We start from the raw sequence: 18,588 nt of genomic DNA, 5'->3' as shown, positions 1-18,588 counted from the left end.
CTTCTGGCTGTTCAAACTGTCTGTGTGCCCATTGCACTCTTCCCTGCTCCATCCAAGCTCTGTAGCTGCTGCTTTTGGTCTGTTCAAATTTGGTGTGGGCGTAGTGTGCGCTCTCCTCTTGTTGAGCTCAGCTGAAGATCGAGAGGCCAGTATTTTTTTTTTTCTTTTTTTTTTTTTCCAGAGAGTTCCCCCCCCCCCCCCCCCCCCAGGTGCACTGGTATGTACTAGTCATAAGATTTGGAATTGCATAGGGGGATTTTGGTAAAAATGCAAAAAAAGGCGAACTTGTGCTTTAAAAAATAAATAAAATTTTTTTTTTCTTTTCCCTGTTGGGGAGACTTCCCTTCACTTCCTGTGACACTTCCTGTCACAGAGAAGAAGCATGAAGTGTCACCCCATTTGTAGCGAGTCCAAAACCTAATATTGTACATTCACATCAGTCCCTAACCCTCAAGGGGTGTACAATCTAAGGTCCCTAACTCACAATCATACATACACATACTAGGGACAATTTAGACAGGAGCCAATTAACCTACCAGCATGTCTTTGGAGTGTGGGAGGAAACCAGAGTACCCACTGGAAACCGGTGCAGGCACAGGGAGAACATGCAAACTCCAGGCAGGTGGTGCCGTGGTTGGGATTCGAACCGACGACCCTAGTACTGCCAGGCGGAAGTGCTAACCACTGTGCTGCCCATAAAACCTTTATCCCAAAAGAAAGAAAATGGTTTGCTGTAACTGCTTATAAAGTATTAGCTGGAGTTTGGCTTCAGTTTGTTAGTGTATCTAAATCTGCTAGTACAGCTAATTGCTCCCCCCAGAAGTACAATGCTGGTGCCCCCTGTGCTCCTTCATTCAAAGTGGGGCACTCTAATATAAGAGGTGTGTTTACTGGCTAGATCACCAGGTGCAAACAGAGGAGGGAGCCTAAAAAGAAAACTAATGCAGCCACCACATCTGATGATTGGTAAGCTGCAATACATGGCATTTGTGGTTTGGGGTTTCACAAAGCTTTAGTTGATAATATTGGTAAAATGTGAGGTTCAGGGGTCTTCTGAGCACAACCTGTGAGACCACAGTGGAAAATCATTGTTGCTTTATGAGTGTCTTAGTTCATTCTTTTTTACCAGAAACTGACACAAATTAACCATTTTTTGTTCACAGGTTTAGGAGCCAAACTGAAAGCATGGGCTGGGAATTGTGTGCTCTCCACGTGCATTCTTTTGTCAGACAGGAATTCTATTGTGTAACCTGCGGGGCAGGCTCCAGCCTTTGTCTCCTGCTGTGCTGTCCCTTTAAGGCTTTTGAAAAAAACAAGAAGGGAGGGAGTGAGTCAGCAGAGGAGGATAGGTCTGTGTGTGTCATATTCAGCCCTCTTCCTGCAAATCACATGAGATTGTGTCTGACCTGCACCATGTACAGCCGGCTTGTTCTCCTACTTCTCGCCCTGGTCTCCTGGGTCCACGCTGAGCTCTACTACAAGCCGGGGCAGCACTGCTACAAGCCTGTAGCCAGAGGGGACTTTGGACAGAGGTGAGTACCATTAATTTATTTATGTTCTTATAACTGATCAATATTCCTTTGTGTATTGATGATTGGCAGCTTGTGCAACACTGCAAAGTGAACAGCAGGAGGTACAATGCTTCTAACCCACCAACTGTGTTGTCTCTCTTCATTTTGTAAAGCGCTATATACATTCTTTATAATAGTGATTTCTCAGTGAAAAGCTGGTATCAGATATACCCGATGTCTGTCATGTCCCTGCACGTTGTCCCCTCTTGTATATTGTGAGGGTGAAACCTGCCACCTAAAGGGGCGCCGTTTACCCCAAACTTAGAGCTAAATTCGATGTAGAAATGAAAGAGTTAATGCTGAGAATATCCAAAACTACTCTTGTAGTGGGTCATCTGCTGACTGCACCACAAGGGGTTAAATGTTGTTTTTCTCTAAGGTATTGTTAAAAAGCAAAAAATACGCAGGCTTTTTTCCTTCGTGCAACTGGTCCCCCAAAGCCAGGTCTTTGCGGTGCTCCGTTGGTCACCGGTGCTCTGACGTCATCACGTACAGGACAGGACCAGCTGTCTTGCATTGTAAGTGAGGACGCCAAGGATGCACTGACAACTCGGAGCACTAAAGTGGTTGTAAAGCCTTGAGGTTATTTATTAGTTTGTGTTTTTTAAGTTCACAATTCAGGACTGCTGCAAGTGATTACTGGAACTATTTGATACATCCACAAGCGCATTAGCACATCTTTTATTCACTAAAGCTTTGAGGTTGTTAACCTTAATGCATTTTATGCATTAAGGTAAAACAACCCTACTGTGCATGGGTTCCCCTCAATTCCCCCCACCCCCGCCACCCCTTATATGTACCTGAGCCCCATTGTGATCCAGTGCTGTGCATGAGAGCAGCGGCTCTCCCAACTCTGTCCCTGCTTACATACCTGAGCCCCATTGTGATCCAGTGCTGTGCATGAGAACAGCGGCTCTCCCAATTCTGTCCCTGCTTACGTACCTGAGCCCCATCGTGATCCAGCGCTGTGCATGAGAGCTGCGGCTTTCCCAACTCTGTCCCTGCTTACATACCTGAGCCCCATTGTGATCCAGTGCTGTGTATGAGAACAGCGGCTCTCCCAATTCTGTCCCTGCTTACGTACCTGAGCCCCATCGTGATCCAGCACTGTGCATGAGAGCAGCGGCTCTCCCGACTCTGTCCCTGCTTACATACCTGAGCCCCATCGTGACCCAGTGCTGTGCACGAGAGCAGCGGCTCTCCCGACTCTGTCCCTGCTTACGTACCTGAGCCCCATCGTGATCCAGCGCTGTGCACGAGAGCAGCGGCTCCCGACTCTGTCCCTGCTTACTGGGCCAAAACAATAGCAGCGGGAGCCATTGGCTTCCATTGCTGTCAATCAACCTCCGTGATCAGGACGCGTGGGACAGGGCAGTGTCCCACTATATGTGTCTATGGATGCAGGCAGAGGGTCTCAAGAGCAAGCCCACATGAGTACCCCCCATAGGAAGCGGCTTCCTATGGTGACACTGCATGGAGAGAAGCCAGGAGTGACAGCAGGGGACCCATGTAGAGGGGGATCAGGGCTGTGCAATACTGTAAACAGAGCTTTAAGTCACTTTATTACTGGGGGGGGGGTTAAGGTGCATAAAACTGCTTTATAATGGTACCCTAGCCCAGAACGAGCCGTCAACCCTTGCACTGCATGGGTAACTGAATGTTTCTTCTGAGTTCATTTTTTTTATCCTTCCAAAGTCTCATATCTCTGGAACTCTGGTAGCGGAACCTCCAGCTCCTTGTATCTGTGTTGGTCAGCACAAAGGGTCTTAGTCCCCATTTATAGATTTTCAAAAGGAGAGAAACACCTTAAGGTGAGTTTCAAAACTCCAAAAATAGAGTATTTACCGAGCTAGGAGCAGTAAGGGAGTGATGGTGGTGAGATGCTGCAGGAAATAAAACTAGCTTGCATGTGATTCAACCCGCTAGGCTCCTCCTATGACTGAAATATCATTCTTTAGCTGGAACACCTTGTTAAAGTGACACTGAACAGTATCCCTAGTCTCCAGAAATATTCCATATACAGCGGCTCTGTGTTTTCTTTTTTCATTAAATTGTTTCTTACCGTTTTTTTTTTTTCTTTCTTTGGCCTCCTTGTAATGTCCTCTGTGAGCTTCTGAACCTCTCTCCCCCCCCCCCCCCCTTTTATCTGTAATGAACAGTGCACATTAGTTGCAGTCATGTGCACTGCGTTTTTGCACAGTTCGCATCTCATATCCCATCTCGGGAGGGAGCAAGAGAGGGTGGCTACATTACTACACCTAGTGAGATCATGGAGAACAAATGTAGCCACCCTCTAACAGGAAGTCAGGTCACTACAGCTATAAAAAAAAAAAAAAAAAAGAATTTGGAGGAGGCTGAGAGCGATAGAATACCTTTTTGAGCTAAGAATACATACTTGAGTAGAATTTTGTATACCAGAGTTTGGTGTCACTTCAACTCCATGAAACATGGGGAATAGCCCATCTCAAGATCTGCAGAAAAGACGCAGCTAAAAGTCTGCAGATACGTTTTGCAACAAACTGCTTTTTTTTTTTTTTTTTTATAATAGTGTTTTTGGGTAAAAGATTGTTTAGTCAAAGCCTCTGATTTATCATTATTCTGTACAGAAAGCTGGAAAGACACCATTGACCTTTGTTTTGAGGCTGATGTATAGAGCTTGCTGGAGCCTGTAGTTCTTCTAAACTCCCCACTGCAGCTCATGTAACTAAAGACAAAGTTATCCCCTCCTGTTTTTTTTTTTTTTTTTCTCCACAGTCATCGGAAAATGTTTGCCCTAGATAGAGTATTTGTACAAGGAAATACAATTGTGTAATTCCCCCACCCATTTCACTGTGTTTTTGGCACAGTAGTCTGCCTTTCAGGGTACTTGAAACCGGATTGGGAAATTCTGGCTGTGAGAGAACATCATGTGACACCCCAGACCAGCTGCTTCCTGAAAATCATCAACCATGTGGGACGAGTCCAATTGGGTGCCACAGTATGAAAATGGGAGTGACCACCTGAATTTTGAGTTTAGCATTAACAGTAACAGTCCAGACAGTCAAATTTTCTTTCTTGTCCATTGCTTAACACAAAACGTTCTTACTGGATTGGACATTGGCAAGCAAAAATAAATATCATAAAGTATAACTAAAGGCAAAACTTTTTTTATTTCTTTAGTTTTGAAAAGAGTGGCGATGGGTTAGAACACGTCAGGTTTGTATTGCTACATCTGCCCCCATTAGGGAGATTCACCCTCTTTATTTTTCCTGTTTAGGGTTATCATTCAAAGTGAATGTAAAGGAACATCCCACATTTTGGGTTGTCCCCATAACAATAATAGAGGGGAATTCTTCCAATGGGGACAATAGTTCTGGTGACCTAGGGGACCCCAATGGATTTCCCTTGTTTGTAGGGATTTTCTCTCACTTCCTGTTTTGGTTATGGGACAGGAAGTGAAAGTAAATCCCCCTGATGGGACATAGATGGCAAAAAGAAACTGTTAGGGGTTATAACCCTCCCTTATTTATTCAAAATGGGGAAAAAAAAGTTTTGCCTATAGTTCTACTTTGTCAGCTCTGGATAACTTCTACAAATGACTCGCATCAGTTTTTTGGAATGACCCTTGTGCAGTGAGCTCTGCGCAAGGTACTTTTCAGATGCCCCCAGAGCTCTTTCCAGGTCCTCAGCAGAGTGTGTTGCTGATCTGCTCGCAGTCATAGGGACAGCTGGCATCTCGGTAGTAGTGACTATCTAAGACTCTCCACTGTGTTAGTAGATCCCTTCCCGATCAAACACATGGAACAAATGACCTTATTATCAGGGATATCTCTGGAGGTCCATGTCAACCTGCCTCAGTGCAAGAAATCTATGGAAAGGATGGCAAAATCACCTTTCTTCTCAGTTATTCCCACAGTAGACACACACAGGACTTCCTAACCTTATACTCTGGCCACCCACAAGCTTGGGAGTAAAAAGTTTGCCAAACTCTCGGGGAAGCCTTTATTGACACGAACATGCACCCCAACAAATGGGAGAATGGTCATTGATCCTTGAGGGCTGTTTGTTAATTTGTGCTTCAGCTTTTGTGTAGAGTGCCTTCTTGTGAACCTTTACAAATAACACTCTATTCAGCTCCTCACTATACCTCCCTGTTCTACCACTCAGGTTCACAATCCTCTGCTCCCTTGTGGTATCCTGGCTTGGAAAATCCTTATCCTAACTCCTATACCAGCTTGGCGTTAGGAACTGTGTCTCAACCTGTTCTAGACTATTCCTCACAGGGAAGATGCCAGAACAGGACATGTTAGTCCAGCAGTTTTACAGTGATCCAAACAGTCTACCATTCTTGTCCCTTTCCAGAGGGATGCTCAGACCCAGCTAGAACATCCACAGGTAGTTCACTATCCCTTTTAGGGCTTTTAATCTCCATCCCCACCACAGCATCTCAAGATTGCTGGTCCCAGAGTGTTGTCCCAATGCCTTTTCATGGCATCCACATTGTGGGATACTCAAAAGGCCTCCTGTGGAGTTCAGTCAATGTGAGTTCTAGTGACCAATGTTTTCCTGACAGTCAGAACCTCTCCAGTGTCTGACTGGACCTAGTATTGTCATATGATGTGGGCCTCTTGTCCTTGACCGCAGATTGTTTATACCCACTTGGTTCTGTGGTAGAAGCATCTACAGCTTCCACACCCTCATGTCCTTGCCCTTTGGCGAAGGGGTTACCTGATTCTCAGTTGTTGCAGAAGGGTCATGGGGTAATTCTTCGCCAAGGCACTTCTCCTACCCTGGTCCATTCTCAGAATACATCAGATCCTTCTTCTCCTGTTCCTGGAGAGCTGGTTCATTCTACTTTGCAGGATCATTCCCTAAGCTGGGAATGGTATGTCCTCTCTGGATACAGATACCATTAGATTTCAGCACAGAGCTGGCTTTTCCCTACCAATGAGGAGGAACAGGAGATGTGGTTGTGACAAGGAAGGTAACCTGAGTCCTGACTTGAATAGTACCTTGTATTCCAATCCTGACTGCTCTGCCCTTGTCAAATGTGGTCTTTGGAAGTTCAGTTCATAACAACTGTCTACTTTTGGATATGGGGGAGTGGTCCAGGTTACAATGTGCCTTTCTGATCCTGTGTTGCTGGAGGATTTTGAGAGTAAGCTCTGGTACCTTGAGCCATCTGGGTGCTGAACAAGCTAATTTCCTGGTGTAGGATCCTCTGGCAACAGCAGGGAATGGTCCATAAACTCAGTAGGATCTCACTCTGGGATCTAGGTCCTTTCTCCCTTGTTTTCATTGCAGACTTGAGAGGTGAAACTTTTTGTTGATTTTTCTTGCTTTGATTCTTCTTGGGTGAGTGTTCTTTGGCATCCAGTTAGATCTCCTGACTGTTGTTCTATGGACCCTGATGCATGGTTTGATCTGGGTAGTCAGAAGCAGTAGCATTTGTTTACATAAAATAAGAAACTGTAAATGAAAATGTGATCTCCCTGTAAATGGAGCAGCTGATGGGGGTAGCCAGGGTCAATCATGGTACCAAAGAGAACCCCAGGAGGGTATTCAATTCTTGAGCATACACCAAAAGTGGTACACTTTATAGGCGCACTTACCTTTTTTAATGTTACCTATGTTTTAAATCTATAATCATTTTTTAGGACATACCCGAGGCCCCATGAATACCTCCCTATAAATAGCCTGCCAAAGGCTTGGGACTGGCGTAATGTCAACGGCAACAACTATGTCAGCACTACAAGAAACCAGCACATCCCTCAGTACTGCGGATCATGTTGGGCACATGGGAGTACCAGTGCCATGGCAGGTGGGTTCCACTCCTCTTTCATTCAGCAGGGGGCAGTGTACCATACTAAGAAAAAGTCTATGCATACACTTTAGGAAAGCCTCAGGGACAGGAGGAGGGTGAGTGGTGCACAGGGGAATATTTAATTAGACCTGGTAATGCTAACCATATTGAATATGTTCTGAGGAGAATAAAATTCTTCACTAGAAAATTTGTAAGATTAGTGACTTGTTTGTCCAAAATACATGTTTGGAAAAGGAGGAGACCTTCACACAGGGAAATGGCCCTTGTATGCAGTGCTGACACCCACTGAGTGCCTCCTGACCCATCTCTCCAAACATTGCCTGAAACATCTCTACCATTGTAGGCCTGCTGATGTTCAACACTCCCTCATTGAAAGCCTCAGACAGCTGTAAAAATCGATGAGAAAAAAAATGAATTTTGAAAAATATTCCAGATTAGTATTAACACAACACAATAAAATGAGATGCAACTACTTTCTGCTCTTAATATTTGACTCTAACATGACTGTTTATGACCCTCCCTACAGATCGGATAAACATCAAGAGGAAAGGGGCATGGCCATCTGCATACCTGTCTGTACAGAATGTGATTGACTGCGGCGAGGCAGGGTCTTGTGAGGGTGGAGACCATGGAGGAGTCTGGCAATATGCAAATACCAATGGTATCCCCGATGAAACCTGCAACAATTACCAGGCCAAGGACCAGGGTAAGAGAAGGAGGACATCAATAGGGAATGGGTTGGACAACAATAGGCCAGTTTTAGTTGCCACAGAGCAGCCATGTTCCAAGTCCGCAGCATAAAAAAACTAGGTGAAATCCGAGTTGGCTGCTTTGTGTTATACAAAATGAAACAAATCTTCCTTTGCTGGGATAAATGGGGCCAAGTGAGCTTTATTTACAAGGATATGATCAATATTATTTGAAACTTAAGTGTTTGTGGACAGTGTTTTTTTTTTAGAAAGGGTTCAGAAACATATGGTGAAGATGTTATAACAGTTCGGCTTTGCAGTTGCTGCCAGATGGATGTCACAAACATGGAGAATATTTGCTTAGATACAGATAACTTGTATGGCCATCTGCACTGCAACACACAGTATAAGCTCCAGTAATATGACCATGTTGGCCTATGATGTATCCAAGATGGCAGTACGAGTATCCAAAGAACAAAGGTATACCGCTCAGGCAGACAATCCAGATCAATCCACAACAGATGCAGGCTCTGGCTCGCCACCACACATGATGCAATAGGAAGAAGGGTCAGCTGCACACCGGAGGATAGATGAATATAGTGTGTATTTATTGATCCATAGGACACACAAAACACCAGGACATGAAGACAGGACTTGTTAATGCATTTCATACGATCTCGTAACAACCAATGATTAAGCACGAGATTGTGTAAAATGCATTAACAGGTCCTGTATTCATGTCCTGGTGAACCAGCAAACACAAATGCTCCTGCGCTTGGGGATGGACTCGATGCAGGCTACAACCACATTAAGAATGTCCTGGAACATGCACACCTTGCTGCCCTCAAATGGACCGGGGGAATCCAAATATACTGAATGAGTTGTGTTGTACTCACAAATGACAATATAGTCAAGGCACATCATAAAAGAACAGCTGGGTCAACACCACGCTGAGTAACAGTCCGCAATGGGGAGTGTAGACATCCAATAGGCTGATGCGTTTCGAGGACTTGCCTCTTCCTCAGAGCCCATGGCTTTATTCTCGTTTGTGAGTACAACACCTATTTTATTCTTATTAAACATTTTTTATGGTAATGCACTAGGCCTGTGCGCCCTCATTTGTTCCTTCCTCATTCATGTCCTGGTGTTTTGTGTGTCCTATGGATCAATAAACACACACTATATTCATCTATCCTCCGTTGTGTGCGGCTGACCCTTCTTCCTACTGGCCGTACGAGTATGTTAGCTAGTGTCAAACACCGTATTCTATCTCCATATTTTTAAGGTTCCATGTGCATAACCCCATATACCTGTGTCTGCTGTGACGCTGTCTGTATAAGATCCATGTCACAGGAGTGATTTAGCAGCAGCCGCAGAATTGGTCCTTCCAGTCTTTGAGCTGAGTGAATGAAGAAGTGTTTGGAACTAAACACAGAAATGCTACTCAAGTTATCCAGCACAGCTGTAGGGTGACCAGACACCAGTCCTTTCCAGTTGAATAGGTTGGTGCTGTATCTACAACCACACAGCTTTGTAGCCGCTTCAACGTTTCTGGTGTGATAGGGCCCCAAAGGACACTTGAGGAAGGAAGTGCTTATGGAGGTTGCACAGTACATAGAGAGGATGTTTATTTCAAACCCCTAAGAGAATTTCCTGTACCTCCAAACAGGACATAGTAATGTGGAGAGGTGTATAATGGACAGAAAAAAATGTATTGATTATGTATAGACACTTTAATATACAAATGTTTGTCCTGAAATTACAGACTGCAACAAATTCAACCAGTGTGGTACCTGTGTGACGTTCGGGAAATGCTTCTTCCTCTCCAACTACACGCTGTGGAAGGTTGGAGATTACGGCTCTGTCAGTGGGAGGGAGAAGATGATGGCTGAGATCTACAAGAATGGACCAGTCAGGTAACCAGACTCCAGAAACCAAATGTGATATTGGTCACATGAAGGCCGGTCCACACAAACCTTTATTTCAGTAATGGGGGACTCTTGTCTCTTCTAGGGACATTGGGGTGGGGGTCTCTCTGCTGCACTTTTTTAGTGGTGTTCCCTGCTACAGAATCTCTCTACCCAGAAATAAAACACCAGTTTTGTGTGCAGGGACCCGATTCATGTCAAACCTTCAGTCATGTTTAAGTTTTAAAAAGCAATTATCCTCTTACCAGCCTATTGTGGTTTGTAATAAATGTGGGTTATTGCGAGCGCATGTATATAGAGTAAGCAGCCAGCATAAAAAGGTAAACCTCTAAAAGTAAATAAATATGACAAATATATGCAGCGCTAAAGGATGTAAATAATGATACAAAGATATAAAATCAATCATAAAAAATTGTGAGCGCTAATGGAGCGCATATATAGTGATGAGGTGATAAAAACCATCTTATGACATATCAAAATGTAACGGAATCACAATAAGCAAACAATGGGACGGGAGTGAATTAGTTCATTTGAATAAACAAACATATAGCAGATCCAGGGAAAACAGTGATCGGTGTTCCGTGCTGGTGAGCTTCAGTGACGAGGACCAGTAAACTTATGCACTTACCAGAAGCACATAAATAGTGCGCATGTGTATGATATATCCTTTAAGGGGTCATCTGGGTCTAGGCAGGGGCTGCGGGGTCATCAGGCATAACGTGGATACACAGGATGGTACTGCTTACACACACTCTGTTCATATCACTTCCAAAGACAGCTCCAAGACATAAGCCAGTATATAGCTCCAGATACAGGGATTTTCACCTTAATGGGGCTCGTAAACGATGAGCCAAAGTCAGATGGATGCCAATAGTTTAGTTTTTTATTAAAATATAGGCAGAAATCCAGCAAAAAATGTTTAGGAAACTCACGTGATATATGGTATAAAAAGATGGCCGCTGGCCTTCCTCGTGGCCGTGTGCGGCGAGGTCACTCTGGTAGGCTCCTCGCTGACGCGTTTCGTGCACCAGCACGTTCTCAAAGGGATGAGCTTACCCAGAGGATGCAAGAACTTAAATAATGGCCCACGCATGCGCGCGCCGAAACGGGCCAATGCGCATGCGCGAGCAGGACGAGCCAGCAGGAGGGACACTACGTCGTCCTGCTCTCCGGGCGCAACGCAGAGTGCGTGCGCTAGAAGGACAAACTGCAAGGAAAGACGCTACGTCACCAGCTCTCCGGGTACTAATGGGACAGTCGCTGTGGGTAATGAGAATACGTCTTCCTTATCCATTGTGTATAAATGACCCCATCACTTCTGAAAGAAGGACTTTATCCTCCATACAAAATATCTGTAATATTTCTGCTCAGTGTCTTGTGATTCATACCGCACGTCTGCACGCTGTGACACCACTGTTCAGATCCCTCCGCTATTCTGCTTTCAGAAGGCAAGGAAACATTGGTGGCAGATTCCAGCTGCAGTTTCATCTGAGAATGTCTAGTTGTGATCTGATTTTCAGTTTTTTTCTCCAGCCATACATTATGTGCTCTGTGTATCAAACCATCAGCATAACCTGGCATGAAAAATGGATGTGCAGCTAATGTAATGGACACAGCTGTCAGTAGAGTCCAATTATTCACAACAATCAATGTTTAATCTTTCAGTGACCAGGCTACAGTAAAGGTATACATCTGATTGGGCGTATGGATTATTGCCAACACCAACCGCACTTCTGAATAATAATTGTGTTCCCATATTAAATCCCATTACTGTTGTATATAGTACTGTGGCCAATGGGCAGGTCTTCTTCTTTGGCTCATTGGAGTCACACTTGCTGTAATTAATATATATCACTGTGAACTGTTGTATGTAAAATAATTCATGTTTATATTTGTATTTTCTAGCTGTGGTATAATGGCTACAGAAAAACTAGATGCCTACACTGGGGGCCTGTACGCTGAGTATCAGCCAAGTGCCATGGTGAATCACATAGTGTCTGTGGCCGGCTGGGGTGTGGATGAAAGCGGCGTGGAGTACTGGATTGTCCGCAACTCCTGGGGAGAACCTTGGGTAAGCCATCTCTTCTCTAGACTCAGAGGGGTTTATTATGGATAGAGCAGGAACCCTGTGCAAATGGAAAGATTTTGGCTGCTGTGCTAGTTGTCATGCTGACCTATTGGTTTCAACACTTTCAGAGACTCTCTCCTGGAACAATTATACAAAGAAGTTCTTTAGATTTCACTTGTTGCATGTTTCTGTGTTGGAGAGTCAGAAGGTTTTGAAGTCAGCAATAGGAATATGTAGACTATATAGTATGTAAACCCAGGGCAAAATCTTCTGGAAGCTTTACTATGTCAATGTCATTTAAAAAGTCATTTTATCTTCAGCAGTTGATTAAATAACACCCAAAACTCCTGCCATTAAAATGGAACTTTTATTCAGAAAATTAAGTCCTGCTAGATCACTTTTAGGCTGGCCCCGTTTGCAGGTATAGCTATGTAAAACATTCAAAATAAGTGTCTATATCAGGGGATCTCCAAACTGAAGCCCACGGGCCGCATATGGCCCTTTGCTTGCTTTTATCTGGCCTTTAGGGCACTTTTCCTTCCACTGATATGAAGCACTATTCCTCCCACTGACACGAGCAACGGGGCACTGTTCTTCCCACTGACCACCAGGCCTAGGGTATTGTTTACTCCCACTGATGCCAGGGCATTTTGTACTCCCCCCTGGCCACAATCCAGCCCCCCTAAAGTTTGAAGGGCAGTAAATTGGCCCTTTGTCTCAAAAGTTTGGAAACCCCTGATCTTTACTGTTTAAAGTCCAGTAATGCACTGTCTCACCCTGCTCTGCACATGCTCGGAGGCCAATTTGCTGACAGCCTAAAGATTTACTGCTGTTCAGGGGCTCTGTGCTTCAGCAAATTTGCATCCTCCAGAAAGAACAAACAGGAACAATGCTGGAGGCAATTGACAGCGCACACTAATTGTGGTAGGATAACTATTAGGCTGCATGCACACTAGCAGTTTTTAATTTTTTTTTAATTTAAGCTCAAGAAACGCTGGTAATAGCGTTTTTATTGGCGTTTGCTTTTTTACAGTACATATGTGCATATAGGGGAAAAAAAAAAAAAAGCTATAAAAGGCTGTTGGGAGTATTTAGCGTAGTTTGTTTGTTTTTGTTTTTTTTTTCTGCTGGTAAAACTCTTCAAAAACAAAATTTTTTTCTGCTCCTAGACACTGAAGCTCAAAAACCGCTAGTAGCCTACACTAGTGTGCATGGACACATAGGATAACACTGTTAAGCTTCTAACCACTTGTAGGAGCTTAAAAAAATGTCAGTGTGAACGGAGCCTTGATGTGGGATGTATGTTCCTTGCTGAAGAACAATATTGTTATGGGTAAAGTTCCACTTTAGGGACCCAATGAGACGGCTGCAACACAGAACATTGTCACCCTAAAACAGGAGCTGATCCAGAGTAGTGTTTGGAAAGGTTAGGCCACCTCCATGGGGTTTGAACTGCTGTCAGTGTCTCTGCTGGGAAGAGTCATCCTCTATATTCATTCTGAGGATTGTCACTATGACAAAGTAATAGAAGAGAAAGCTGCCGCTAGTCCTCTGTGTTGTGCCTCCAAGATAGGGTGTAACGTGAAATCTACCCAGTCGGCAACACGGTATAAAAAAATAAAAAGCTGACAGGAGCTGTAATCATACTCTACAACTTGAAGCATAACCTTTAACTAGAGGTCGTTTTTACAGCTGTGTTTCTTACCCTTTATGACTGTTGCATTTAAAAAAAAAAAAAATTTGCGATATTTCAGAATCATTATGTTGGTGTCATGTTACACAGGATAAATGATAGAATAAATTTCATTTTTCTTTTTACAGTAACACTGATCCATGTAAAAACTTTGAGAGAAACAAAAATTGGGTATATTGTGTGTATATGTGTAATATATATTTATTTCATACACTGTATATTAATGATAGCTGCTTCAATCTCCAAGAAGTTCTGATACCCTGAAAGATCAAAGGTAATTGTAGGTATAAGGATTCTAGTGTGCTCACCTATTACAATGTATTGGATCATCTGATGTAACAAGTTGGAGTAAATGCAATGTTGCAAATCTGAAAATGAGTTTCCCTTTCAGCCCTGGATCAGACTCTGAAATTTATGCGATTTCACTTGAAGTTGCATGATTTCAATGTTCGTCAGTGTGACTTGGAAGACATCTGTGTGACTTCACACACAGATGTCTACATAAGTCGCACCTGAAACCGAAAAAAAAAAGTAGTGCAGGAACTACTTTCTAAACAGTTTCATTGTGGACAATAGGGTATGATTTGTCATTTTTTATTTGAAACTGTCAAAGAGCATGAAAAGCCACACTGGTTACCCAGGGCTCAATGTTTGATTGTGCTGGTTCTAGACTGTAGATACCAGCAGACCAATGTAGCAGGGCGGAACAGCAGTGTTTACCGGTCGGTGACAGAACGATCAGTTAATCGTGTAAATTGCTCCAGTGTGGATTTCCTGTTGGCTGTGGTTGGAGTTTCATGCTATCAGTATGGGCTGGCAAGGAGTAACACGAGTTTATTTATTAAACCTGGAGATTGCAAAATCTGGTGCAGCTCTGCATGGTAGCCAATCAGCTTCCAGGATTTTTTTTTTTTTTTTTTTCTTTTGTGTCAAAGCTTAAGGCCCCTTTCAGACAGGGCAGATCCACTGAAGGGGATCTCAACACTGATCCCTGCTGAGCATGCAGATGACAGGTCCACCTCCAGTGGTCAAACCATTAGACATGCTCCTCCCTTCCCTTTGGAACATGCACCATACCTGCATGAATTGATATGTGCCTTTTGAATCCTTAATTCAATCTCCACCTTCACCTCTTAATGGAGCATGTTTATTGGTTTGAAGTGTACAGTGCACCATCCACCTCCAATGTTCAATCAGGAGTTTGGGATGTATTGATGGAGAGCTATATAGATTACATGCACAGAATTTACTCTTGGGGGTAAGAGTAGTCATTGTGGATAGTGGTTGATGTTAATCATGGAGTGGTCTCTGCATTGTGAACATGTTTTTGGTTTGGTGTAGTGGGCACACGGGTGTATCACGTTGAGTTCATCAGAACTTACTACGCTATATTAGTTTTGTTTTGGTTTTTGGGAGAGTTGGAGCAGTGCAGTCGATGGAAAAAGATTGAATAGTGTACAACACATGCTTCATTGGAAGGATGTGGGGAGAGCATATGAAGATCTTTGTGCTAATTGAAGGGTAAACTGCACTGATTTGTGAATAGAGGACTGTTTGTTTTGCCCAGAGGGGGCAATTTTATTTCCAGCTGCACATTGATGTGACTTTTTGGAATTAGTGGCAATTAGAAGATTTTATAAATTAATGATACTGAAACGTCACATTGCATGGGTGATAGCACCCATGTGATGTGATTCAGGTGTGGATTAAAAAAAGAAAAAGGGTCCTGCACCTTTTTTGGTGTGGGCGTGATGTGATTTGAGCCCTATAAAATGTATGGCTCAATTAGCACCACATCGACATTTGTATGTAATTTCTGTGCGAATTACATGCGGTGCCCCGCCCCACATAGTATGAACCAAGGCATAAAGGAAAATACAGCATTTTCTGATTTGCAACATTGTAGTTACTTTAGAGCAGGGGTCTCCAAACTGGCCCGAGGGCCGAATGTGGCCCTTGGGGCACTATTCATCCAACTGACACCAAGGGGCAATAATGCCTGCACCACTATCACCAGAGTGACACTATTCCTTCCACTGATGGGGCACTGTGCCCCTCTCTGCTACCAACAATGGGGTACTAATATTTCCCCTAATACCAGAGATGGGACTTTTTTTTTTTTTTTTTTAAACTCCCATTGGCCACATTACAGCCCCTGTAAAGTCCTTGTTCTGGTAAAGTGAACACTCTGTCCCTGTCTCCAGGTTATTGCACTACATTATCACCTTGTCTGCTGTCACAACAGATTCCAATGTAGACTACAAGGGGAATAGGAAGAAGGGTCAGCTGTACACTGCAGGATGGATGAATATAGTGTGTGTTTGATCCATAGGACACACAAAACACCAGGACATGAATACAGGACCTGATAACGCGTTTCCCATGATCTTGTGCTTAATCATAACAACCAATGATTAAGTATGAGATCGTGTGAAAAGCATTAAGTCCTGTATTCATGTCCTGGTGTTTTGTGTGTCCTATGGATTAATAAATACACACTATATTCATCCATCCTCGGTGTACAGCTGCCCCTTCTTGGTATTGCATCGTGTGTGGTGGTGAGTCAGAGCCTGCACCTGTTATAGATTGATCTGGATTGTTTGCCTGACCGGTATACCTTTGTTCTTTAGACTACAAGTGGGCCACTTCCACACCTATTCCACAGACATGGTACACTGTCACCAGCAGGGAACCCAACCTTCAAAATGCCATGCAGCCATCACTGGGGGCGCTTATAGAGAGGAGGGGGCTACAAGGAGATTGCAGGATAACAGCAGCATTGAGACAACAAAGGGTTCAGAAACATAAAGGCATTTGTTTATGGTGCTTTTGCAACCAATGTTATTTAGTAAGGGCCCATTCACACCAGTGCAGTGGGATGCATTTTTGACTGCAGTCCAAAATCCAGGTTATCCAATGGCCAACATTCACACTATTACAGTGCAGTAAAAAGAAAAAAGTTGCAGCAAGCTGCATTTTTTTTCTGCACTGTGAATGAATGTAAAAAACATGCGTCAAATGTGCATCACTGCAGATGCACAAGCAAGCCGTAATGTGCAGTTTCTGGTGTGATGGGGCCCTAAGTTTTTATATCTACCTGAAAATGAAAATTATTTCTAGAATGTACAATTCTAATTGTCTTTAGTAAAGCACTGAAAGTAAAAACCTGAATGGTTACAAACAAAGCAGTACAAGTCACACTCTGCAGATTCATGTCCTGCACAAAACTTAAAATTCCAATCAGTTCTGCGTAGATAAAAATGAGTGTTCACTGCGGCATTTCTACATTGTGTTTTAGTAGAGCCTATTCTCAGCTGTATATAAAAGTCGCGCAGCATTCTGGGTGCTCTGACCTGGACTTGTAAAATAATACTTTGGATGAGTGGACTGAATGTTTGAATGCTGGTTATAAATTGACTAAGTTTAGCTAGTTCTCTCTAATCGGTTTTATTATTTTTTTTTTTTGCAGGGGGAGAGGGGCTGGTTACGTATTGTAACAAGCACATATAAAGGAGGACAGGGAGCAGATTACAACCTGGCCATTGAGGACGACTGTGCCTACGGTGATGTCATCCTGCCATAATGAAAGACGCAGAATCACGGGACCAGGACAAAGCTGCTATACATCGTAACCTTCGGCACTGGACATGATCAAAGCTATGCAGACATATCATCACACAAGCTGCTACCAGCAAGTCTTAGATGCATTCATAGGACGGGACAGTAGAGACAACAGTGGTACCATCTACTTGTCACCTGGAAGCCAAGGCTCCACACCAGTACAAATCTGTCAGAGACGCTATGCACAATGCTGAGGAGGGCTGGAAATTCTAGTAGAACCATCATTGGGCTTTTATTGCTGCAACTCCATTAGTGACATTTTTTGTGCCGGTGTAAAGACATCTAAATGGGGTACAGCAACAAAAACCTGACAGCCATTCTAAATCCAGCCTTCCTTGCTCTTACTAGCTGACAATCCTACAGCTGTGATTTTAAATGCAATATCTTTCTTGTGCAATACATTCTGCATATGTGCCACTATTAGATAGAAAATGATTTTTAATAGCTTTTTATTTTGTTTTTTTTATTCTACAACATGGTAATGCAAAATTGTTGACTAAATGAGAAGTTAAAGCGTCAAAGAGAATTACTGTCTGAGATGATTCTTTATAATAAAGATTTGATAAGAATGTATTGGGTTCTGTTGATCAAAAAGTGTCTAAATCTACTTCCTATAGTTCTGAGGAATACTAGACTCCAGCAGAGGGAGAGCTTCCCAATGGCAGCCTACGTAGACTCTACCAGCTTACCTTACATTGTAATACCAGCCACAGGTTATAGTCATGGCTACAGTGATGAAGGTTTTACTGCTATTCCACAGAACTGGTCACCAGGACAGGAAGTGAGGGGAAATCTGCATATTGGGGACCCAGATAGCAGTAAAATCTGACAGATTCTAATCCTCCATCACTGTATTACAAAAAAAAAAAAAAAAAATAAATGACTGGAGTTACACCTCAAAACTGCTTTATGGATCACATAAAAAAAAGCACAAAATACAATCGTATACATCTTACACATGGGGTTTCTGTGTAGGTCCAGGACCTAAGCTGACCACACATGGCTTAAATTTAATCTGGTTCCTACTGAGTTGGCCAAAATTTGAGCCCTAACTGGCTCTGTTGGCATCACCTTCTCAGCAAGTCAATTTAAATATTGAAGCACCTGGATGGAAAATTAATCAAACAGAGACTGCATCCTATGACATGCAGCCACTGTTTGGGTATTGTGACAACTGTGGCTGTCTGATTACAGTGACCGGCGGTAGGGGGGGGG

General features: G+C 43.3%; 1 protein-coding gene across 1 annotated transcript; it reads left to right on the top strand.

Annotated features, from left to right (window-relative positions):
• The first annotated feature begins 1,341 nt into the window (after positions 1-1,341).
• Positions 1,342-17,946, top strand: CTSZ (cathepsin Z). The gene is made up of 6 exons (XM_089658644.1): positions 1,342-1,532; positions 7,208-7,371; positions 7,901-8,080; positions 9,829-9,979; positions 11,897-12,062; positions 17,222-17,946. Exons 1-6 carry the CDS (start codon positions 1,390-1,392, stop codon positions 17,333-17,335), a joined length of 918 nt encoding a protein of 305 aa, XP_089514770.1. The 5' UTR covers positions 1,342-1,389; the 3' UTR covers positions 17,336-17,946.
• Positions 17,947-18,588: the final 642 nt, after the last annotated feature.

Source organism: Staurois parvus, unplaced genomic scaffold (assembly GCF_062004578.1).
Source record: "Staurois parvus isolate SC_StPar_1 unplaced genomic scaffold, SC_StPar_1.0 ptg001087l, whole genome shotgun sequence".
Lineage (NCBI taxonomy): Eukaryota > Metazoa > Chordata > Amphibia > Anura > Ranidae > Staurois > Staurois parvus.
The sequence above is the reverse complement of the archived record's forward strand: the minus strand, read 5'-3'. Positions and strand labels throughout refer to the sequence as shown.

What these genes read in the sequence shown, in the direction of transcription:
- CTSZ (XM_089658644.1), top strand. Translation starts at nt 1,390, where the DNA reads ATGAGATTGTGTCTGACCTGCACCATGTACAGCCGGCTTGTTCTCCTA. An exon ending in GAGTACCAGTGCCATGGCAG is followed by an intron (nt 7,372 to 7,900) that starts GTGGGTTCCACT and finishes CCCTCCCTACAG; the next exon opens with ATCGGATAAACATCAAGAGG. An exon ending in ACTCCTGGGGAGAACCTTGG is followed by an intron (nt 12,063 to 17,221) that starts GTAAGCCATCTC and finishes TTTTTTTTGCAG; the next exon opens with GGGGAGAGGGGCTGGTTACG.